The sequence below is a fragment of the Stegostoma tigrinum genome, chromosome 6 (assembly GCF_030684315.1).
Source record: "Stegostoma tigrinum isolate sSteTig4 chromosome 6, sSteTig4.hap1, whole genome shotgun sequence".
NCBI lineage: Eukaryota > Metazoa > Chordata > Chondrichthyes > Orectolobiformes > Stegostomatidae > Stegostoma > Stegostoma tigrinum.
This window is the reverse complement of record NC_081359.1, coordinates 90,516,026-90,541,444: the sequence shown is the minus strand read 5'-3', so window position 1 is coordinate 90,541,444 and position 25,419 is coordinate 90,516,026. Positions and strand designations below refer to the sequence as shown.

At 40.4% G+C, this 25,419-nt stretch overlaps 2 protein-coding genes across 7 annotated transcripts in view; one reads left to right on the top strand and one right to left on the bottom strand.

Moving 5' to 3' along the window:
* LOC125453699 (F-BAR and double SH3 domains protein 2-like) overlaps positions 1-23,674 on the bottom strand; it is a 238,588-nt gene extending 214,914 nt beyond the window's left edge. For 2 of the 6 annotated variants that reach the window (XM_048533589.2, XM_048533586.2), the window contains exons 1-2: positions 23,159-23,673; positions 21,999-22,096 (exon numbers count right to left, since the gene is read on the bottom strand). In XM_048533589.2, coding sequence (XP_048389546.1) covers positions 21,999-22,096; positions 23,159-23,179 — 119 coding nt within the window. In that variant the 5' untranslated portion in view covers positions 23,180-23,673. Of the gene's footprint in view, positions 1-21,998; positions 22,097-22,818; positions 22,921-23,158 lie in introns of those variants that run through there. The other 4 variants (XM_048533585.2, XM_048533590.2, XM_048533588.2 and 1 more) reach the window with 4 other exon arrangements.
* The window catches only part of LOC125453700 (P2Y purinoceptor 2-like), a 166,251-nt gene continuing 164,491 nt past the window's right edge, over positions 23,660-25,419 (top strand). The window contains exon 1 of the mRNA XM_048533592.2: positions 23,660-24,074. The gene's annotated coding sequence lies outside the window, so the exon portion shown is untranslated. The remainder of the gene's footprint in view (positions 24,075-25,419) is intronic.

The window sequence follows — 25,419 nt, the reverse complement described above, 5'->3', positions numbered from 1 at the left end:
TAGGATTGCATGTATATACTGTAGTTTATTTATACATATCTTCTTAAAATTTTGATTTTTTAATATGATTGGTAACAAGTAAGATGATTACTTTGAAATAGACGTAAACATCATCAGGTTAATACAAAGGTTGTGCGCATCAACACTCAAAATACATACAGCTGAGCATGGTGGCAAGCAAATAAAATCACCCAATGAGTAGAAAGAACCATGTAGGAGCTGCTCCTCCAATTACAGACCAGTTCTTTCATGCATATGCCACAAAAGGAAATCAGCACAGCAGGGATGGAGAATAGGAGCTGTGGGTAGCAAGGCTGCGAAGGGCAGAGAGAAGTTGCAGGAGGTGCTCAAAGAGGCTGCTAATGAACACAGGAGCATGATTTGGTCATTCAGTCCTTCAAGCCTGTTCCACCACTCAATTAGATCAATGCTGATCATTTACCTCAATGCCACATGCCTCCACTATCTTCATATCACTTCTTGTTCAAGGCTAATAACATGCTCAATAACGGAGCTGCCACAGTACTCAGGGGAAAACATCCTTTCTGTAATATATCCAGTCATGCCCTGTAAGAATTTTGTAAGTTTCAATGAGATCACCATCAAAACTCTACAGAATGTCACCAGGGAAGGGGTTTCAGGATTTTGACTGAATAAGACTGAAGGAATAGCGATATATTCCCAAATCGGGACGGTGAATGGCTTGGAAGGGAGCTTGTGTGTGGTTTAGGAAGGTCTAAGCAGCCTTGGTGAATTTCTGCAGTGTAACTTGTAGATTGTACACACTGGTACTACGGAGCATTGTTACTGGAAGAACTGGATGTTTGTGGATGTGGTACCAATGAAGCTGATGCTTTGTCCTAGATGGTGTCAAGCTTCTTCAGAGTTATTGGAGTTGCAGTCACCCAGGCAAGTGGGCAGTATTCCATCATGTTCCTGACTTGTGCCTTGTAGCTTGTGATCAGGCTTTGAAGAGTCAGGAAGTGAGAGTTATTCACTACCGGATTCCTAGCTTCTGGTTACTCTAGTAGCCACGGTATTTAAATGATTAGTCTAGTCAAGCTTCTGGTCAATGGTAGTCCCCAGGATGTTAATAGTGGGGTATTCAGAGATCAAAACGCCATTGAATGTCAAAGGGCAATGGTTAGATTATTTCTTATACAGGCTCAGTTTCCTCAAATATTATGGTGAACCTTTTTCACATTTCCTCCCTGCCAAATAGGTCTCTCCTTACACAAGGAGACCAAAACTGTGTTGAACACTTTTTAGTAAAGGGGCAGGGATAGTGGTGGTGGGGTGCTACAGAAAGGGTCTATGAAGAGGTGATGTGTCACAAGGGGGAAGACAATAATCTTAAACTTGTCAAGAAAAGAATGCTTAGCTAGCTGGGAGTAAGGAATATTTTACAATTCACTAAGATCATGAATTCATTGCTAATCAAGATAGAGTCTCCAGCTCAAGGCTGCAAAAGTTCAGCAGCTAGTATATGGAGGACAATGTAATGGATGTGACTGTATAACTCTGAACCTTTCTTGCCCTTGCTAATCAAGGGTCTCTTTCCTCTCCCTTAAAAATATTCAGTGTCTACTTTGGAAGAAGAGCTCCAAAGACTCATGATCCTCCGAGGAAGAAATTTTCATCCTTGTTTTAAATGGGTGACCTCTTCTTTCTGATACATGGTCCTAAGTTCAGATTCAAGAGAAAATATCCTTTCCACATGAAAATAAATACTTGCATTTATGTGTTATCACATCTCAAAGCATTTTCACACGCCATGAATTACCTTAGTCGCAACATGCAGTCAGCTGTGACCTTACCAGTCTGCAAAAAACATGCTTCAGTTTTCTTTAAAAATAGAAGCAACTGTTGGTTTTTTTTGAAAATAAACTACTTGTGGTCAACGTATGCTCATTGTTTTGTGTTAACTCAAGTGCTGTGGTATGCAAGAAATTAAGCCTGCGTACACTGTGGCTTCAAGTTTATTGGAATGCTGAAAATTATTGAAGATATTAATGAATTCTTTTAATTCTGCTTCTATACATGTGCAAATACCTTTACATCAACAAAACAGCAGGTAAAGGAGTCAGTGTGTCAACTAATAAAGTAGTTAGTGAGAATGAAAGAGAGAGCCCCTGGAAACCAAAAGGTAGACCCATCAACCAAGAAGCAGTCTTTAAGTGGCGTACTTGGGGCTAACAAATATTTTGACCTTGGCACATTTAGAAAATAGATTAAATTTAGAGCACAGAAACATAAGCTTATACATCTCACAAAGTAGCACATATAACACTGCCACTCAAATAGAGTCACGAAGGTGAGACTACAGATTAGTTAGCCTGACATCAGTAATGGGGAAAATGCCAAGAATCAGTATTAGAACTGTGGTAATACAGCACTTAGAAAAATCAGAATATAATAAATGGAGGGTCGTCATGGATATTGGGAAGGGAAATTTAGTTTTTGACAAACTTGTTACAAATTTACTTGTAATTATCATTATATGCCAGGGCAAACTGTTTGAATCAGAATGTTTCTATTTTCAAAACAAAAATGCCACAGAAGAAATTACTATACGAAATGAGAGCAAATAGAATTGGGTTAAGCACACATGGGGTATTGGTAAATCAAAAGCAAAAAGAATGAACAAATTGGTCACTTTCAGATTGGTAGGCTGCAACTAGTAGGATATGATAAGAATCAATATTTGGAACTCAACTGTTTATATCAATGACATTAGTGAAGGGATAGAAAGCAATGGATTCAAATTTTTCTGACAACACAAATAAACAGGAAAGTAAGACGCAATGATAATACAAGAAATGCAAAGGAATACAGATTTGTTAGGAGATTTGGCAATAATATTGTAAATGCAATAGATTGCAGCAAGTGAGAAACTCTGTATTGGAAGGAAAAATTGAAAAGCAGAGTTTTTTTATAGGTTATGAAATGTTGATATCTAAAGGGCTTTGGTGCTACTATACATGAATCAAACAGTGTATTAATATGCTGCTTGCTTGGATGGATTTATAACATCTTGTCATATAATTTCAACTAAGTAGCAAGTTCTCCTCGTGCATGACCCTATGGGTTTACATACAGCAAAAGGACTGAAGCAATTTAAGAAAACAGCTTACCATTACTTTCTCATCAGTGATGAGCAATAAATACATGCCCAGTCAGCACGGGGCACATTTCATGAATGAATTTTTTAAAAATTTGACCAAACTTCCTTTAATATTTTCCAATATGGATAATAAGCACAGCCCATTTGGTTATAGACAGATCCCAATATTAATTTAGGATTCCACCCCCCACCTCCCTCCACAAAGTGTAAATACTTAGAATGAACAAACTTGCCAGTGGATCTGCCAGATGTCAATATTTTACATTTCTGCAGTATTGATATGCAGGTAAACGCAACAGTCAATTGATTAAGAGCAAAGCAGTCAAGAACAGCAAATAAGATAAAATGTTCACAATGTGTCTCTATTGCTGATAAGGCAGGGTCATGCACGAGGAGAACTTGCTACTTAGTTGAAATTATATGACAAGATGTTGTAAATCCATCCAAGCAAGCAGAACAGGTGTCTATTTTGAAAAAAAATCATGGGTCATGCGCATTTATTACCCAAACCTGAATGGATCAGAGACCAGTTAAAACCAAATACAGTGTGGTAGGTCTGGTGTCACATGTAGGGTAGGCCAGGTGAATTTCTTTCCCTAAAGGACATTTAAAAAACTACCCAGCTGATTGATTACACAATGGCTCAACTAGAGCTTAATTCAGATTCTTATCAAATGCAAATTTCACTGCCATGGTGAAATTTGAACCTGTCACCAGAATATTAATCTGGGATTCTGGATTGCTAATTCAGTGACATTACCACAATGCCACCACCTTCCTGACACTGTACAAGTCAGCTATATCCAAACATTTTAACTGCACTACAATTTTGCACATCTCACTGATTCAATATATGGACTCTATTTTCATATATTCTAAATTAATTGACTGAATTGTTTCAGAACATTGATATTTCATTGAATTGAGGCACCGTGATTGTGCTCTGCTTTGGATACTGACCCGATTACTTTACATTTCCAACTTCTGAAGTCCATAACAATAAATAAATTATACTTATGCTTTATAAACTAGATTTGCTGCAACATTACCTTTGGGGATTCTGACGTCTGCTGGAATGTTTAGCTCTTAATCTTGGTTTTCCCTTAAGGTCACCGTGCAAGTACTTCCCGAGAGTGGGAAGAAGAATATGAGTGGGTGCGAAGCTGGATGGCAACAGGGATGGAGGGGGCACTGTGGCAAATACAAGTTTTGTGGCTGTTTTATTTATTTAATTTAAATAACAATTACAACTGCTTGCAATTTCTCTGCACCAGCTTAGAGTCACGGTCTTAATGGAAGATTTGCATTTATCAGTAGAATTTAGAAGTTAATACTTCTGTTGGCAAGGGATTCACTGTCATTTTCTCCAACAAATCATCAGTAAGATTTTTTAAAATAAATTCCCATCAAATTGAAAAATTACGAAGCAAAACATCCGCACAGTTTACAACACTCACTGTGCAACAATGTTAAATGTTTTCAGTGCCCGCCCTAAAAACAGACTTCAGTCTCTGTCGACAGCAGTGTAAATTTGATTTTCCACATAGGTTGAAACTCGCTTTGTGGATCTTGAAGTGGTCTTGTTAACCTCATACTCAGAATATTGTAAATAGCAATGTAAGAAATACACATATACCCTGAACTTAATCCTGTTATGTCAATAGAGAATTATGAAATAAAAATGCACTTAACAGGTATGCTGTTACATTGTGATAGTAATTTTGCTGGCATATTGTTACTACAATTCACCACTGAATAAATTGGAGAAAAAAAACTGTAGTTCATAATAGAACAGGAAATTCTGAATTAATTCATTCAAAATAGTACAATTGGCCCCAAAATACGTATATAAAATTCAATGACAACTTAAAACTGTTTCCTATTGGTTAATCAAATTTCAAACACGTGCTATCGAAGAACCTGTGGCTACGTATCTTGTACTTAAGATGGTGCCATAAGTGGTGACTTATAAACTTTTCACTGTACAGATTTGAGTACATGACAGTAAAGCTAACTCAATTCATTTCTGTAACATACAACACAACTTATGCAATTTAAATAAATAAAAATTCAGCACAAAGCAGTTTTACCGATTTCAGCTAATATAATTAATGGATAAATCGGATCCCAAACTGAAATCTGAAAGCTGCTTTGAAAGTATTTTTTATTCCATCAGGTGGTCTTTCAACAAAACAGAAGCATAGATATAGCAGATTTTGTTTCAACAATTAAAAACAGAAGAAGTTTATTCCGCAAAAAAAACTCTATTTACATAAAATTCAACTTCAAAGATTCTTAAGCACATGATAAAGGTATAATCCCACCTATTCCCAATACCATCACTTCATAGAACTCCAATATGCTCAAAGTTCCCTTTTGATCATGTCTATAGATTCGATAGAACTGTTTCTTCCAATTTCCAGTCATGAGCATTTGATAGCCTTTTTTTTGTCTATGCACACAAGTGAGCTTAAATGTTCTCCGTTTCAAATAACTTGTTCAGGGTTTAACTGAACACTTCAGATCTGGAACTTCTGAACTAAAGCCCTTGCATTGAGGTAACCTGTTAGATTGATTGTTTGTTTTACATTCATTTAGGCATAAAATAAATCCCAATTGGAATTCAGGAGAAAGTTTTCAGCCCAGAGATGGGTTAGAACATAGAACAGATGACTGCAAGTAATTAAGACACCTAGGAAAGATGAATTTAAAGGAAAACTCAATAAACGCATAAGAATCAAACAATAGGACATATTGGTATGGCTAAAAGCACGGGGAGGAAGCTATCATAGTTCTGTTGGCTGAATGATGTGCTGCCCTGTAACAGAGGACAGCAGCAACACTAGTCATTGCATGACTTAAATAGATCAATATATTCCATTTTTAAAAACTAGGTCCAGTATGATTTGATACAAATTCCAGCTTTGCTGTTCAGAAAGCAATTACTCTACTGCTGGCAAACTTCCAGAATACAATTTCAGTACTTGCTTAGAAGCCTCAGATTCTTTATGACGACATCATACATTTACCATTTTAAATTATCCTTTCACTCATCAACTCCAGTGACAGGTTTGAACAAGTTACTAGTGCAGACAAGTGAAAGGATTTCTCTGAATGGCAGGTGTACTGAAGATTTACTGGTCCAAAATGTTAACACTAATTTTTTTGTTTCACAGATAACACAATATCCAAGATGGCGCCGGCAATGCAGGTAGTGTTCGGGCTCTTCAAAGTATCGGCATGGTTTTTTATCTACATTTCTGATAGACAGAGATGCACAGCATGGAAATAGATCCTTCAATCCAACTCGTCCATGCCGACCAGATATCCCAGATAAATTCAGTCCCATTTACCAGCATTTGGCCCACATTTCTCTAAGCGCTTCTTATTCATATACCCATCCAGACGCCTTTCAAATGTTCTAATTGTACCAGCATCCACCACTTCCTTTGGCAGCTCATTCCATACACGCACCACCCTCTGCATGAACATGTTGGCCCTTAAATTCGTTTTAAATCTTTCACCTCTGACATTAAATGTACACCCTCCAGTTTTGGACTCTCTGACGTTGGAGAAAGGACTCTGACTGTTCACCCTAGCCATGCCCCTCATGATTTTATAAACCTCTTTAAAAGGTCATCCCTCAGTCTGACACTCCAGAGAAAACAGCCCCAGCCTATTCAGCGTCTCCCTACAGCTCAAACCTTCTAACACTGACAACATCCCTGTAATTTCTTTCTGAAATATTTCAAGTTTCACAACATCTTTTGTATAGCAGGGAGACCAGAATTGAACACAGTATTCTATAAGTGGCCTAATAAATGTCCTGTACAGCTACAACATGACCTCCCAACTCCTATAGTCAATGCACTGGCCAATAAAGCCAAGCGTACCAAATACCTTCTTCATTAGCTGGTCTACTTGCAACTCCAGTTTCTTCTTCATCTTAGAGGCTGGAGCAGAACAGCAGGGCTGTGCTTGCAGTGTTGGTGGCACAGACCAGTATCTGAAAGAATGCAGGTAGTGTTCGGGCTCTTCAAAGTATCGGCATGGTTTTTATCTACCTTTCTGATAGACATAGAGATGCACAGCATGGAAACAGATCCTTCAATCCAACTCGTCTCTTGGCAGTGGTAACAGTAGGCTGAGCCTGGATGCTTGGCAGTGATAGTGCCCTGAGTGGGCTCTCCTGGCAAGAGGAGGCCTGGAGCCTGGATTTTTGGTGGTGGTGGTGCCCAGAGCCAGGACTCCCAGCAGCAGTGGTGCCTAGAGCCTGGACACTTAGCAGTGGCAGTCCCCAGTGCAGGGACGCCTAGCGGCAGTCGACCTGAAGGCTGGACTCTTAGTTGTGGTCGGCAACAGAGCCAGGGTCTCCTGGGGCATCGGCGTCATCATTGCTGTATGTGGAGCAGGGCTCCCTGAGGACTGTAACACATTGCGGAGACCTTGCTGAAGCCCTAAAACGGTGTTTGAGACCCCAACTTCAACAGAAGATGAGCTCTTATTTAAGCAATTTCTTTATATCTTTATTGTAGCTCAAAAATGGCACTGGATTGTGGTGACAAAACAGTTTTCACTGTATCTTCAAGATATGTGACAATAAATAATTCATTCAAGTACTGTTAGACTAAAAGAATATTTCAATCTTCACCATTCACACAGTGGTTAGTTCTTATTTGTAAGTTTGTATTAATATCACCAAGATAGGAACACTTATAACTCTGCCTCAAAGTAACAGCAAAAAACATACCAAGGGCACAAAGGAAAATCTAAACACATTCAATCCAGGCAATTCGAACCCACAAAAAGCCACGACAATTGTATAAACATGAACTTTCACTGACTTATTTCATAAATTAAGAGATATGATTAAAAATGCCCAAGATGCATTAAATTTCTCCACCATAATAATAGTGTATATTAAGACCTCAATGTAACATCGTAACAACTTTCACTAATAGTTGCAGACCACAGATAATGGTCCCTTCGTTCTACTCAGTAGAACCGCCTGTCTATATTATTAACTTTTAATGCAGATATCCAGCCTCTTTTTAATTAGATAATTTTATTTACAAAAATCTAACCTAAGCTAATGACATTTAAGTCCTATGGCTGAACATTTAACCTGATCTGCTCTCTTAATGTCCCACCTTAGCATATTCCAACAGCAATCTGAGGTTAATTGACAAGGGAAGTTTGGGTAGCTTGACATCTGCTTGCAAATTCCTGGGATCCGCGCTTGAAAACAAAAGGCTATGTTATCAAAGTCAGGAAAGAAAAGCACAGTGATCTCCTTTTACCAAGATTTTTCTTTTACTACCATTAAGAACACAACTTTTTCTTGAAATTTCAAGAACATGATAGAAAACTGACTGCATCATAGGCATAAAATGTCAAACTGTAAATGCTTACACAGTAGGAATTCTGCTGGGTTGCAAACCAAAAATTTCTGACGGTGGCTCTTTAAACGTTTGAAAGACTACCAATAACGTGTGCACCAGTAAATGCAGAATCAAAATGAGATGGAAGGTTCCACAGAAGGGGGATATTATTTACAAGGCAAAAGTGGAGAATCTTGGTCTGCATTCCTTGGGGCAAAGAGGATTGAGGGGAGATTTGATCAAGGTGGACAAGGTTATAAACAGATTAAGTAGGTGGACAAAGAAAATCAGTTTCCATTAGCTTAGCTATGATATAAAAACTAGAAGACACAGGCTTAATGTTTTGGACAAGAGATGCAGGTGAACATGACAATGAAATCTTTTATGCAGCACATGATAATGACCTGAAACATACTATGAGGGTGGTGGAAGCAGATAATTAAATGATTTCAAAAGAAGTTGGATGAGCTCAAGGAAAATAAACCTACCAACCATAAGGATACAGCAGAGGACTGGAACAGATTGGACTACTCTATAAAAAGCGTGAAGATGGTTCAAGATAGATTGTTATTGCTCTTTGCAAGGTTGAAAGTCAAGAGCATATTTTCAAGTTTGATTTGCATTTCTATATTCTGTGTTAAAAAAGGGACACATGGTTTTAGTTTCATTTAAATTTATTCTGAGAGCAGTGCAGGCATCTGTAGTTGTTGATAATACACAGCTTTAATGAGGTTTGTAGCCTCACTGTAAAGCATGAAGCGAAAGATTCCATGCATTAGGGAAAAAAAAAGCTGGTGTGTACAGATAGGCGTCCAGTATCATACAAAGACTGAATTATCCAGAAGGTCAGCAGTGTGCAGATTAAGTCTGAATAAAAATACTGCTAGTTTAGCTGTCCTCAAAACTCAAGGCTGGAGAAGTCCTGAGTGGCTTAGAAGAAAGTGTTGCCATTAATAAATGGGAAACCTACTTTGAAAGAGGCAGCAGATGCATGGCAATACCATCAGTTGGAGGCTTTTCTCCATGCTAAGTGCTATTCTGACTCAGAACCATATTGCTTATTATTAGATGTTAGTTTTAAATACCAAAGTTCTAACTAACTAACTATAATTATACATCCCAGAACCTTCTTCCACCAGTACTAGGAGTGTACCTACACTACACTACACTACACAAACTTCAGCAGTTCAAGAAAACAGCTCATCACCACTTCTCAAAGGCAATTAAGGACAGACAACAGATACTGTCAACATGCACACACAGACAAAGAATTATTCTCTTATTACACATAAATTGAAATCAGGTAAGCATCTTCATACATGCATTCCAACATCAATAAGTAATAATTTAATACATTGGAATACTAATATGTAATCACAGAATTTATATAGGGATATGGCTTTACGAGAATCTTAGTTTATTTTTGCTTACTGCTTTAGTGAAATAAACAAACTCCACTTAGCTCTTCCACACCGAGACCAGAAATCTGACCACGACTGCCTGCTCTCTATACCACAACAGGTCTGGCAGTATCTGTGAAGAACAAAAAAAAATCAGAGTTACCTTGGGTCCAGTTACCCTTCCTCACAACTGTTCTGAGGAAGAGTCACCAGACTAGAAACATTAACTCTGATTTTTTTATTCACAGATGCTGCCAGGCTTGTCGACCTTTTCCAGCAACTCATGATTTTGTTCCTGATTTACAGCACCCACAGTTCTTTTGGTTTTTATTGTTCTCTACACCAACTTTGTTTTAGAACAAATCTTACGCCATTCGACACTTTTAATCTCAAGAGCTGAGAGAGATTACCTTTCTTTCAACTGTCCACACTTAGTCAGTACTTGCTCAATATTTCTACATTCCTAAACATAGCACTGAATCAACCTCACTGAAAAAGGGCAGTATTTGCAAAGATCTTCCCTTAAACAAAATCTTAAAGTATGGAGTGCACTGACGAGTCGATGTTCAGTTTTGTTATCAACTTCTCTGATAATGGTATGATCCATGCCAACCACAGGAGAACTTGGATAAGATTCAAGCTTGGCTGAAAGTACGTATGTCATGCAAGTGATGAGTAATGACAAATCTCAACATGAGAGCCACCTCCGAATTGTATATAAACAATATAGAACATAGAACATAGAGTTGATAGCCAAAGACTATTTCCCAGGGCAGAAATGGCTAGCACAAGGGATCATAGTTTTAAGCTGGTTGGTGGATAGTACAGAGGGGATGTCAGAGGCAGGTACTTTACACAGAGAGTCGTGAGAGCATGGAATGCGTTGCCAGCAGCAGTTGTGGAAGCAAGGTCATTGGGGTCATTTAAGAGACTGCTGGACATGCATATGGTCACAGAAATTTGAGGGTGCATACATGAGGATCAATGGTCGGCACAACATTGTGGGCTGAAGGGCCTGTTCTGTGCTGTACTGTTCTATGTTCTAAAATTACAGCACAGTACAGGCCCTTCGGCCCACGATGTTGTGCCGTGGAATAATCCTAATCCAAAAATAAAATAACCTAACCTACATTCTCCTCAATTCACTGCTGTCCATGTGCATGTCCAGCAGTTGCTTAAATGTCACTAATGACTCTGCTTCTACGATTACGACTGGTAAACTATTCCATGCGCTCACAACTCTCTGGGTGAAGAACCTCCCGCTGACGTCTCCTCTATACCTTCCTCCTAACACCTTAAAACTATGACCCCTCGTGGCAGTCAATCCTCCCCTGGGGAAAAGTCTCTGGTTATCGACTCTATACATGCCTCTCATTACCTTGTACACCTCGATCAGGTCAGTTCTCTTCCTCCTTCTCTCCAGAGAGAAAAGTCTGAGCTCAGTCAACCTCTCCTCATAAGACAAGCCCTCCAGTCCAGGAAGCATCCTGGTAAACCTCCTTTGCACCCTCTCCAAAGCCTCCACATCTTTCCTCTAATAGGGCGACCAGAACTGAACACAATATTCCAAGTGTGGTCTCACCAGGGTTTTGTAGAGCTGCAGCATAACCTTGCGGCTCTTAAACTTGATCCCCATGTTAATGAAAGCCAAAACACCATATGCTTTCTTAACAACCTTATCCACCTGGGTGGCAACTTTGAGGAAGCTTTGCACTTGAACACCAAGATCCCGCTGTTCCTCCACACGGCCGAGAATCCTCCCTTTAATCCTATATTCGGCATTTAAGTTTGACCTTCCAAAATGCATCACCCTGCATTTATCCAGGTTGAACTCCATCTGCCATTTCGCAGCCCAGCTCTGCATTCTGTCACTGTCTCGCTGAAGCCTGCAGTAGCCCTCGATACTATCAACGGCACCTCCAACCTTGGTGTCATCAACAAACATACTAACCCACCCCTCAACCTCCTCATCCAAGTCACTTATAAAAACTACAAAGAGCAGAGGCCCAAGAACAGAGCCCTGTGGGACACCGCTCAGCACTGACCTCCAGGCAGAATACTTACCATCTACAACCACTCTCTGCCTCCTGTCAGCCAGCTAATTCTGAATCCAGACAGCCAAATCACCCTGTATCCCATACCTCCTGACTTTATGAATGAGCCTGCCATGGGGAACCTTATCAAATGCCTTGAAGTCCATATACACCACATCCACTGCTCGACCCTCGTCAACCTGTCTCGTGACTACCTCAAAGAACTCAATAAGATCTGTAAGGCATGACCTGCCCCTCACAAAGCCATGCTGACTCCCTTTAATCACGCTATGCTTTTCCAAATAGTGATAAATTCTATCCCTCAGAAATCTTTCCAAAACCTTGCTGACCACAGATGTAAGACTGACTGGTCTATAATTTCCAGGGATTTCCCTATTCCCTTTCTTGAAAAGAGGGACAACATTTGCCTCCCCCCAATCTTCCGGTACGACTCTCGTGGACAGTAAGGAAGCAAAGATCTTCGCTAGCGGCTTAGCAACCTCCTTTCTCGCTTCCCGGAGAAACCTAGGATAAATCTGGTCTCGCCCTGGGGACTTATCAATCTTAATGTTGGCCAAAATTTCCAGCACATCAACTTCCCAATCTCGATCTGTTCAAGCCTGTTTCCCTGCTCTTCAAAGTTCTCATTCACAACAAGGTCCCTTTCCTTAGTGAAAACCGAAGCAAAAAACTCATTTAGGGCTTCCCCTATCTGCTGAGACTCCACGCACAAGTTCCCTACGCTATCCCTGATCGGCCCTACCTTCTCCCTGATCATTCTCTTATTCCTCACGTATGAGTAAAATGCCTTTGGGTTCTCCCTAATCCTTCCTGCCAAGCCTTTTTCGTGCCCCCTCCTGGCCCTCCTCAGTCCACTTTTGAGCTCCTTCTGAGCAAGCCTGTAATCTGGATGTGAGTTTGCTCGCTGAGCCGGAAGGTTAGTTTTCTGCCTCGTCGGAGGCTCACTGATGACGTTACCTAGAATGGTGATGAAACGTCTGAAAACTAACCTTCCAGCTCAGCAAGCAAACTCACATCCAGAACCTCAACCTGAGCTACAAATCTTCTCAAAATTCGCAAGCCTGTAATCCTCTAAAGCTGTGCTAGACCCTTGCTTCCTCCACCTTACGTATGCTGCCTTTTTCTTTTTGACAAGAAGCACCTCTGTACCTGTCATCCATGGCTCCTTAATCTTACCCCTTCTTACCTGTCTCAGAGGAACAAATTTATACATCACTCACAACAACTGCTCCTTAAACAGCCTCCACATGTCTGCTGTGCCCTTTCTGTGGAACAATTGCTCCCAATCTGTACTTCCCAACTCCTGTCTGATAGCGTCATAGTTTCCTTTACCCCAGCTAAATATCTTCCCCTGCTAACTGCTCCTTTCCCTTTCCATGGCTATGGTAAATGTGAGGCTGTGGTGGTCACTGTCGCCAAAGTGTTCTCCCACCACGAGGTCTGACACCTGTCCTGGCTCATTGCGGAGCACCAAATCCAAAATGGCCTCTCCCCTCGTCAGCCTGTCCACATACTGAGTAAGGAAACCCTCCTGAACACACCTGACAAAAACGGCTCCATCCAAACCATCTGCACGAAGGAAGTTCCAATCCATATTGGGAAAGTTGAAGTCACCCATAACAACAACCCTGCTATGTTTGCACTTTTCAACAATCTGCCGGCCAATGAGTTCTTCAATCTCCCTACTGCTATTTGGGGGTCTGTAGAAAACCCCCAGTGAGGTGACTGCTCCCTTGCTGTTCCTAACTTCCACCCATACTGACTCAGTCAACAAACCTTCCTCGGCAACCTCAGCCCATACCACCTCAGAAGACGAGTCCTCAAAGGTTCTTTCAGCCACCGTTATGCTGTCCTTGACCAACAAAGCCACACCCTCCCCCTCTTTTACCACCTTCCCTGACCTTAATGAAAGATCTAAACCCTGGAACCTGCAACATCCATTCCTGACCTTGCTCTATCCATGTCTCCGAAATGGCCACAACATCGAAGTCCCAGGTAACTATCCAAGCTGCAAGCTCACCTACCTTATTCCGGATACTCCTGATATTAAAGTAGACACACTTCAATCCAGCTTGCTGTCTGCCAGCACACTCCTGTGACAGTGAGGTCCTGACCATATCCTCCCTACGCTCATCCTCCTGTGTACTAGGACTACACCTCAGTTTCCCATCCCCCTTCCGAGCTAGTTTAAATCCACCCGAATAGCACTCGCAAATTTCCCACCCAGGATATTAGTGCCCCTGTGGTTCAAGTGGAGGCCGTCCTGTTTGTAGAGGTCCCACCTTCCCCAGAATGAGCCCCAATTGTCCATGTACCTGAAGCCCTCCCTCCTGCACCATCCCTGCAGCCACGTGTTCAGCTGAAATCTTTCCCTGTTCTTTGCCTCGCTATCACGTGGCATGGGTAACAAACCAGAGATAACCACTCTGTTTGTTCTAGCTCTCAGCTTCCACCCTAGCTCCCTGAAATCCTGCCTGACATCCCTATCCCTCTTTCTACTTATGTCGTTGGTGCCTATGTGGACCACGACCTGGGGCTAGTCACCCTCTCACTTCAGGAACCCAAAGACATGATCCGAAACATCACGGACCCTGGCAACTGGGAGGCAACACACCAATTGTGAGTCTCTTTTGTTCCCGGCAAACCTTCTATCAGTCCCTCTAATTATTGAGTCCCCAATGACTATCAGTCTCTTCCTATCCCCCCTTCCCTTCTGAGCAAGAGGGACAGACTCTGTGCCAGAGACCTGCACCCTACTGCATGCTCCTGGTAAGTCGTTCCCCCCCCCCCAACAGTATCCAAAACAGTATACTTGTTTTTCAGGGGAACGACCACAGGGGATCCTTGCACCGACTGCTTTTTCCCCCTTCTAACAGTTACCCAGCTTTCTTCACACTTAGGAGTAACTACTTTCCTGAAACTCTTGTCTATCACTGACTCTGCCTCCCGAATAATCCGAAGTTCATCCAGCTCCCACTCCAGTTTCCTAATGTGGTCTTGGAGGAGCAAGAGTTGGGTGCACTTCCTGCAGACGTATTTGGATGGGACACTAATGGCATCCCTCACCTCATACATCATGCAGGAGGAACATTCCTGTACCTGTACTGCCATCCCTGATAATCGCCTAAACAGGAAGTGAAAAAAAGAGAAGCTTATATGTTCTATGTAAATCAGTTTCAAATGCACAAATCAAAATATATAAGCAGCAAAAGCATGGATGCTGAAAATCTTAAAAAAAAAAGGCAGAAACTGCCGGGGATATTCAGCAGGTCAAGAAGCATCTGCACAAAGAGAGAAACAAAATTAACAATTCAGACTGGTGATTTTTCCAAGAATATATATTAAAAATACTTATCCCCGTTTAGGACTTAACTGATTCAGTACTACAATTCACTCAATGTAAATGACACCTCCTCCTCCTTTGGAGAAAATCTCAAGTATTTTGTATTGACGCTGATATATGAATTTGCTTGCAAAAATTAACCATTAGTGCAGTGACACTGTACAATGATTTTCCAAATTTTCACACTGTTAAACAGACACTTTTGAAGAGGAAGGAAGGAAAAAATTTAATAGCTCCATGATCAAATTTTCCCATAAACTGAATTCAAAATATAGCATATATAATGGGGAACACTAAACAATGAGCTCATAACTTTCCCACAGGAAAGGAAAAAATTCTCAGGTTGTGAAAATCATTTCAATGGTCTGAAAAATTCAATCATTCCTGTAACATAAAATCTGCATCAAGAATTGATTTCGTTCATGTAGAATGTTTCTTTTTATCAACAAAAATGATAAAGAAGACATAAGCCATTTAGGCCAATTAGTCAATGCCAGCGTTTAACCTCTGTCCAAATATATCTTTTATCGCTTCAATCCTTGTTCCTTCATTCACCCAGTGAAACCAATCTTAGGTGGTGACTTATTTCCCACCGCAACCACTAGCCCTGGAAGTGACTTCCATTGCTTCACAAATCTGGCGACATTTCCCGTGTCTTTTGGTCCATACCTCTTACAGTTGGTCATGTCTCTTTGACACATCTTGATACTTCAATTGTGGTTTGTTTCTCACTCTCTGCATCCCTTATTTCATAAAGTTAAAATGATTGCATTGCCCCTAAAGTGAAACATTCTATCAAAAAAAGACAGATTTTTAAATCTTTCTTCATATTTGTAGTCTATGCCAGCAGACAAGATTTTGAGAAATTTGTATCTTTTGGTACAGTGAAACACAATACTACATCGAGTACTCTTACTGAGCGCTTGAAGTTTTATGAGCCAATCATCTTTAGGCTATAATACTATGTGTCAAGATTGGCAATTTATCTGAATTTTAATAGTGTAACAAGTGGAGGTGATAAACACAGCCTAGACAGTCAATGCATGTATCTTTTCAGACAGTGTTCTATTTCTCTTGTGTTTCACAAAACTAACTCCACTTATTACTTGTTCCCATTATATACACACAGACTCAATTACGTTCTCCCCCAGTTATCCCATATTAAGATACAACTATCTCCTGTCCCCTAGTTCTGTTTGATCTCAGACACATAAAAGCTAAATACTGCAGATGTTGGAAATCTGAAACAAATACAAAGTGCTGGCAGCATTTGTGGAGAGAAACAGAGTTAAGGTTGAGTCCAATAGGTCTTCTTCAGAACTGGTCTCAGGCATCCCTATAAATCCTATTGGATGATATGGAGATTTAACTTTCAAGTCACAGAATCACAAATGTGTGTTATAGCAGACTGCTTCTGCACTAGGGTCTTCAAATGAACATTAGTACCCAGTGACAATCTTCTGCTTTTTATCCTTCTATATTATTTCTATCCAAATGATTGAAGATGGCATCTTCAATGTCTCACTTGAAACTGCCTAGACCATTTTTCCAGGAACATTCCTTACCATAACTGCTCACGGCGTGAGAAGTTTTATTTAAAAACACATCACACCTGCATTTTTACAAATCACTTTCTGCTCATTCTTGTTCCTTTTACAAATGCTGTATGAAACAACCCAGAGTGCAATCTAGGAACATTTGCCCCTTACACTACCTGTATCACAATCTGTGTTTGGTTAATTACAGGTCCCCCATTATAAACAGAGTGTTGGACCCTCCCCACAAATATCGTTGCAGATTTATTCTTCTACATCCACTCCAAGTAGCTGAACAATTAATTACATCCAGTAATGCAACTGTGCCTTTTTTGTTGCTACACCCTAGCTAAACTGATTCAGGTTTTGAATTCTTCAGGTCATCCCCCTTCTACAGCTCTGCAATGCCTTCCTTAATGCAGGCTGTGAATTTAATTTTCAGCTGATGCACAAGTAGGGCAGCACGGTGGCTCAGTGTTTAGCACTGCAGCCTCATAGTACCAGGAATCCGGGTTCAATTCCAGCCTCGGGCGACTGTCTGTGTGGAGTTTGCACATTCTCCCTGCATCTGCGTGGGTTTCCTCCGGGTGCTCCGGTTTCCTCCCACAGTCCAAAGATGTGCAGGTTAGGTGGATTGGCCATGCTAAATTGCCCGTAGTGTTCAGGGGTGTGTGGGTTATAGGGGGATGGGTCTGGGTGGGATGCTTCAAGGGGCAGTGTGGACTTTTTGGGTCGATGGGCCTGTTTCCACACTGTAGGGAATCTAATCAATACTGCCAACCGGTCACCTTTCTTTCCCTTCCCTTTCTATCTTTTTATGAACGCTTTGGGCCTAGAAATATTTAGCCAGGTCTTTATTATCGCTCTGTAAACTATATGACCAAGTCACTCTTTCCATGATAATCAGCCTACTTCTATTTAAGTGATAAATACTACTGTTAATTGATTTGCCAAAATACATTAGTTTCTGTCTACCACTGCTGCATTCCAAGTCACTTTTAATCAGTTTTCTCCTCTTACTGAATTCTTTGCAATTCTGTTATGTTTAATTCTTTAGAAGATGGATCTCTAATGTTGCTGGTATTAGCAAACTTGGAAACAACTCCCACTCCTGCACCCAGGTCTGCATTAATGCTTTGACAGTGTGCCATTTTGTGTAGGGTTGGCAAAAGCCAGGCAACTGAAGGCAGACAGCGTTCATGTTTGACTCCGCATCTGCCTCCAGTGGCGTTTAGGGTGGAGGGATGGACTATGGCTAGTATAACTCTTGAAGCAATTGCTCAAAAGCAGGACTGCTGTTTTCTCTACCAAGGGGCTGTTTTCAACACCTCTTGCTTCCCATTTTGGCTTGGCCTCCAAGAGCCATTGGAACCCACAATCTGGAGGTGCAATGCATATAAAGGCCGAGTCTCAAAGCAGGCTGAGCACAGCAGCTCAGTGTTTGGCACTGCTGCCTGAAAGCACCGGGGATCCGGGTTCAATTCCAGCCTCAAGTGTCTGTGCGGAGTTTGCACATTTTCCCTGTGTCTGCGTGGGTTTCCTCCACATAGTCTGGTTTCCTCTTACAGTCCAAAGATGTGCAGGTTAGGTGGATTTGCCATGCTAAATTGTCCAGGGATGTACAGGGTAGGTGGATTAGCCATGGGAAATGCAGGGATACAGGGACAGGGTGAAGGGGTGGTGGATCTCGGTGCGATGCTCTTCAGAGAGTCGGTGTGACTTGTTGAACCAAATAAAGATTTAGATTGACCAACACTATCAAGGTTGTCATTAGAAAAGATGAAGAAATGGTAGATGTAATTCTGGTGAAGATTGCGTCCATTGAAAATCAGGTTGCTGTAGAGTTGCAGCTGGAATAGAATTTGTAGTTAAATCCTCAAAAGTCTAGGAGCTAGAATTCTCTGTGAGAAAGTTTAAATCTGATGAATTTTATAGCTGAAATTAGTGCCACATATGTTTAACAGGGTGCCTAGAAGTCAGAGATCCAGCTTCGTTGCAACTGCTATTTGATGTCATTTACAGATTATATTAATTACAATTTATCTGATGATTAATGTTTAAACTCTTGATTATGGTTTGTTCTTTTATAACTTTCACTGTAACAATAAAATCTTATTCAATGGTTTTCTCACTGGGGCTATTAAATAAATTTAGATATTTATTTGCTAATCTCTACAAGGATTAGAACAATATGTACAGCAAATATAATTCAACTGTTTCTGGGACCACTGTGAAGGATCCCAAAAGCAGCAGCATATCAAGTGGTTCCACAAAAACCACATTTGATGGTTGTGGTCACAAAAACAGATAGATGGAATTTCATTCCATCCTCATCCTACCCTTTTACTCCAAAAGAAAAACTTGTCCTCTGTAAAATGGATAAAGGAAGTTCCAAATATATCACAATAACTAACTAAAGTATAAAAGCCATTACATCAGAGCTTCAACAAGTTTGTTGGCTTCAATGAACAATATTTAGAGTTATGAGAAGTGGGGAATTGCATTAGGAGAATTACTCATTGACAAGCACAATTGATTGAACTGCCTCACCTCCATCTTCTTGTAACTATTCTGCAAATCTATTGCAAAGAAAAAGGGAAATTGTAGCTTTAAACAACAAAATGAGTCATAAGGTTCTATGGCGACATGGGAAAAGCAATGAGATGCCATTAAGGACACCAGATATATTCCTAATCTGTTGCTATATTAGAAGTGCTTTACAGTGAAACTCAATAAATCCACTGACAAATTGATTAAAACATTCTTTTCACATTAAAAAAAGGACGAAAATCAGGATTCCGACAAAGGGGGATCTACTTTTGAAAGTGTATTTCGTGTAGAAAAACTATGTAGCCTCAATGAAAACACACTATAATTACAAACAGTTATTTATGAAATAGGTGTGAAAACATAATTTCAAAACTGTTGATAAGCCAACTCAACACAAACCAAAAGCAGAAAAACCTACTCTACTGTCTGAATATATTGCTTCTACATTACAACATGACTATACTTCAAAAGTATTTAATCCTAGGGTCAAGAAAAGCATGATATGAATATATTTTTTTAATGTAAAAGAACTGACTTGATGATCATGTGTCACTGAAAATTAAAATCTATGTCTGAAATAAATGAATGTTAGTTCTTTAAATACAGTCCAGATACTCTAAATTAGTTTCCAACATTCAGGTTCAGTATCTCAAATCCTTTGTTCTCCGTACCGAGGCTGTGCTAGATTTCGAATATTACCATATTTCGGGTCAGGTGATGAGGTTGTTCAAGTCTACTTAGGTTCCTGATTTGGGTCACTTGGAGCATAGGACAGAAGAGTGGTAAGCAAAGCAACAAAACAAGTAGCTAGTCTGGGACTATGCCAATGCAGAACCCAAATGAAATAGCAGTTTATTTTTTATTATTTTACCCAGAATTTGTTGTGTGGAAGATTTTAAAACAGAAGAATTTTCCATAAGTCAAAGTTTCACCAAAACCAATGGTGCCTTGCATCAAGAAAGAAAAATTGCACTGATAATGAAAACACACCAAAGGTCTTTCAACAACTTCCTCCAAACTCATGACCTCTACCACATAGAAGAACAAGAGCAGCAGGTGCAGTGGAACACCAGCATCTGCAAGTTCCCCTCCAAGCCACTTACCATCCTGCTTGGAAATATTTCATTGCACCTTCTTGTAACTATTCGGCAAATCTGTCGCCTTAGTTAACAAAATGAGTTATGACAGAAAACTGTAGCCTTAATTAACAAAATGAGTTATGGCAGGTTCTGTGGTGACATGGGAGAAGCATTGAGATGACATTAAGAACACCAGATATATTCTTATTCTGTTGCTACATTAAAAATACTTTACAGTGGGTCAATACCCTGCACCTCCCTTCTTAAAAGATGGTGTCCTCTATAAGGTCTGCAACAGTCCAGGGTGGTAGTTTACGATCTCCTTCTCAAGGACAATTAGTGACAGGTACTTAGTTAGCATCAGGCACATTGCCTTGGACATCCACATCCCATGAATGAATAATCAATAGAAAGGAAGAGCATCTAATTCCTTTTCAAAGAGAAGATATTGGCATTTACTCAGTGGAGATGGAAGAAAAAGGGTGTACTGTATATGCATTTCAAAAAGCTACAATATGCTGAAATGAATACTCTTAATTTGCAAAGTGTGAGAACTCCAATCTCTAGTTTCTCATAAAAAACAATAACCTTTCTGACCAAATTTCAGCTACCTTTTAATTCTTTTGAAAGCAAGAATTAATTGTTCATTTCTATTGTATAATCTATTGAATGCATTATTTCCAGTTTATCCAAATGAGTGTACGCAGGCACTGAATCAATAGTCACCACTTATTAAGTTAAAAACACTTCACACGTAGTATTGTAAGAGATCTGTCATTTGATAATACATAAACAGATTTCAAATAATTTATAATGCAGTTTGGACTACTTAATAATTTAAAGCAAGCATATATTGACAAATAAATACTGCAAGATCACTCAACAATGTGTCCTTACAATTAGACGCAAAATAACAATTCAAAATAAAAGGACCAAAAATGGTTTAAATAGTTATTAACTCATTACATTGAGTTTAAAAGAAATAGTACAGCTTTTTTGGAGCAAATGCAAATATACTATGCAACAAGGAGAACGAACTATCGTTTTAATACTGCCACCCACGTGCAGGGCAAAGCTAGAATTGCAGTATTTGTTTTCCTGCTCATGTTTAGGCTGTCTACACATTAGTAACAATCAGTGTTGCAAAAGGAAACTTAAAACTTTGATTTTTTTTCTCCAGGCCATAATGTAAAGCTATAAAAGTCACAATTTATCAAGGTACACATGAAAATATAAACAGGAACTCTCAAGTAAACAATTCTCGACACCTGTGAATATTCTCACATGTATAATGCCATTCAACACAAGTACTCTTCTTCAGATAAAGAGAGAAGGGAAAACATGTCGGAGAAATGCTACATTAAAAACATGCTTTTGATTCGTGTAAGGAGAATAACATACTTGTGGTATTTTCAGTTTGGCACGTCTGTATTATTCAGTTTGGCCTAAACAAGGAGGAAGTTATTTAATACTTGCACAATTTGGGATTTTTTGCTCTGTTCTACTCAAAAAATAAATGTTGTAAATCCTACCTCAAGTCTTCCAGTAAATCACATTCCCCCTGATGCTTCGCCTGAAGTTTAGTCATTTGCTCAGCATGGATGTTTTTCAGTTCTTGAGTAACTTTCACCTTTGATAAAGAAGAAATATACCATTGGCCGAAAAGATAATGAATGTGTACAGATAAAATATGATTTCTAACCAAACCCACCAGTTTACTCAAGAGAACACGCGAAGTAAGTACAAAAAAGTCGGAGATAACAAGATGTAGAGTTGGATAAACACAGCAGGCCAAGCAGTTTCTGAAGATTTCTGAAGAAGGGTCTAGGCCCGAAAGGTCAGCTTTTCTGCTCGGCCTGCTGTGTTCATCCAGTTCTACACCTTGTTATCTCAGATTCTCCAACATCTGCAGTTCCTACTATTTCTGAAGCAAAAAAAAGTCGGAATGTTTTTACAGTCCTGCGCCAATTTGAGTTAATTTCTCCAGAAACAGCACAAACTCTACGTCTGAGACAGCATACATTGTCACAAATCATGTAAATAGCGCGAAACATTTCATGTAGAGAATTTAAAGCAGTAATAATTGTCAATTTTAATCAATTTCAGACAATTCGTGAAATTACAGTCAAAAAAGTCACTAATTAAAAGATATTCATTCTACCCACTTCCCATAAAGCGTCATTCCTTGAAATGTCGACTCCGATTTCAAGCAATTACAAGAACCAAAATCGTGTACATTTTGGTTTTTAACTTCGACGTTTACATGATGAAGCGCACTAAGGAGAAACATTTTAACACAAAAAAATTAAGCCAGAGACTCCAGAGGGGAAAAAACAAAAACATCTCTCCCACCTTTCACATGTAAATATCTTAACAATCCCACCGATTCCGAACTCAATCACACAACAGCATATTTGCCATTCCGGCACAAATTGTAGAGAAAACAAAATCATGTTCACGAAAAAGATCTATAAATATCTGACCACAGTAACCCAAAGATAAACAAATTGGCACGTCACTGAAATCAAGGCATAAACGGGAAGGGGGGAGGAAGAAATTCCTTTTTAAAGCTGAACACTGGGAACATTGTATTTCCACCATCCCCCCCCGCCCCCGAACCTCCTTCGAATACGACATTTCAGCACACACACACATAGAGTCAGCGAATAAAGATGTCGTTTTTGGAACTCACCTTTCTCGGAGGAGGCTGCATGTCGATGAGCTGACAGGAATCATAAATCCGACGTTGGGAGGATGGAAAGGAAAAAGAAAACCGACAAGGAGATAAATAGAAAGCTGCCTTGCCACCCGCCGATGTAGAGAAGGAATGAGTGGTTTGAGAAGAGAGAAACAAAAAAAAGCAAACTCCGGTACGATCGGGGTCTGCTCTTTTTCTGAGAGACGGGGGCGGTGAGAGAAAGACACAGATCCGTGTCTTTGCTGAGAGTCAATGGGACACCGCCATTATATCTACCTCCGTTACACAACCAACACTCCAGTGAACAGATTCAGTGTGAGAGAGAGACAGACAGGAAAAAAATACCGGAGAAGGCGAGGAGGTCGGGTCGGGGGGGGAGGCAAGGAGGCGGTGGAACATTAACCACCAAACACACACCGCTTCAGGGATCCGCCACTCAATAGCGACTTACAGCGGCGGCTGTCGGAACCGAAGCGGCAAGAACACGAAGGAGAAGGGGAGGGGGAGGGGGGAGGAGGAGGAAGAAGAAAATGTCTTCGTGTCATTGGCGTTGAGAGCTCGAGCGGGGCCCCCGTCGGTGACGCCAGGCCTCAGCCGTCGCCAGGGGCAACCCCTGGGAGGGGACAAAAGAAAGCAATCGAGCTGGGTCATATCGATGGCTCGGCTCCATTGGATTGATCGGTTAGACGCTCACAATCACGCAGAGGCCGCTCTGATGAGCAAGCCTGTTGAGGTACAACCGGTGAATTACTGCCTCAATGTGATACAGAATAGGTGTGTGAACAAGAATGTACTTGCATAGCCCTTTTCATCATCAGCAAACGTCTCAAAGCACGTGACAGCCATCAGTGTCTTTTGGAGGAAACAGGGCAGTCAGTTAACACACTGTTAGCGAGGTAATAATGATAAGGTAATTATTTTAAAAATAATGTTGATTGAGAAATAAGCATTACTCAGGACTCTGCGTTAAAGTCGCTGCTGTTCAAAATAGGGCAGTGAGACATTTTACGTTCATGCCCAACAGATTAAAACGGTGGATAAGGTTTCTCATCTCATCCCAAAGACAGTACCTCTGACAGGCAGTCGGCAAGTCTTCAATTCCTCGATTGAAGAATGCCTACGAAGGTTCGACAGTTTTAGCTGAGGTCTTTGTGTGACTGAAGTGGCTAATTGTTGACCCACGGTACTTTGAACATATTAAGCAGGAGATCGCATGAGATAGTAGGTCCCAAACCACAGGATTTACTTCCCTTTCTGTTCCGAACCTGTGGCAACCCTGCCTCATCATTAAGATGTTTCAACTCAAAACTTGGTGTCATTTGGCGGAAAAATCGCAATTGTGAACAGTTTGTAGTAGGCTTCTGTCTGATAATTGTGAATGATGTCAAGCTTCAAAGACAGTTTCAGATTCCTCCCCTGGAATGCCAGACGTTTAAGAGTTGAGGAAACAGACATTGATGAAGGCGAGATAATAAAATGTGAGGCTGGATGAACACAGCAGGCCAAGCAGCATCTCAGGGTCTAGGCCCGAAACGTCAGCTTTTGTGCTCCTGAGATGCTGCTTGGCCTGCTGTGTTCATCCAGCCTCACATTTTATTATCTTGGAATCTCCAGCATCTGCAGTTCCCATTATCATTGATGAAGGCGATGCTTTTCCAGCCATTGGATGTAGTGTCCCGTTCATTACAGTTGACTTTTGAAGTTTTGCTGAATGCTAATCGGGCTGGCTTCAAGAAGGACACTTTCTATTTTGGAACACATGCCAGTCTGACTCAAAATGTTAATTCCTGTTTGACTCTCTACAGAGCTGCCAGACCTGTTGAATTTTTCCAGCACTTTCTGTTTTTGTTTCAGTTTTCTAGCATCCATAGTTCTTTGCTCACATACTAACATTGTTTAACTGACCTCCCAGGAAATCAGGAGAATGTGGAGAGTCACTACTGGTGGAATTGTTCTTTTGTATCGTTAATACTGCAGAACAAGGGTGTGACAGCAACTGCTTGATAGACTGGAACTGTTGCTGAGTTGTGGAGAATTTGTTGTCATATCCTCATTGACTTAGTTGTATCTCAGTTTTCACACATCAGGGGAAATACTAAGTGAGTAGCCTCATGTAGAACATAAACACCACTGTAAACCTATGTGACCGAATGGCCTGTTATGAAATTGCAAATTGTTTGTAAAATTCAAAGGTTTCTTCAGTGTTGAAAACCTTAAGTGAGAATAAGTAATCTTACAAATTGGTAATATTAACA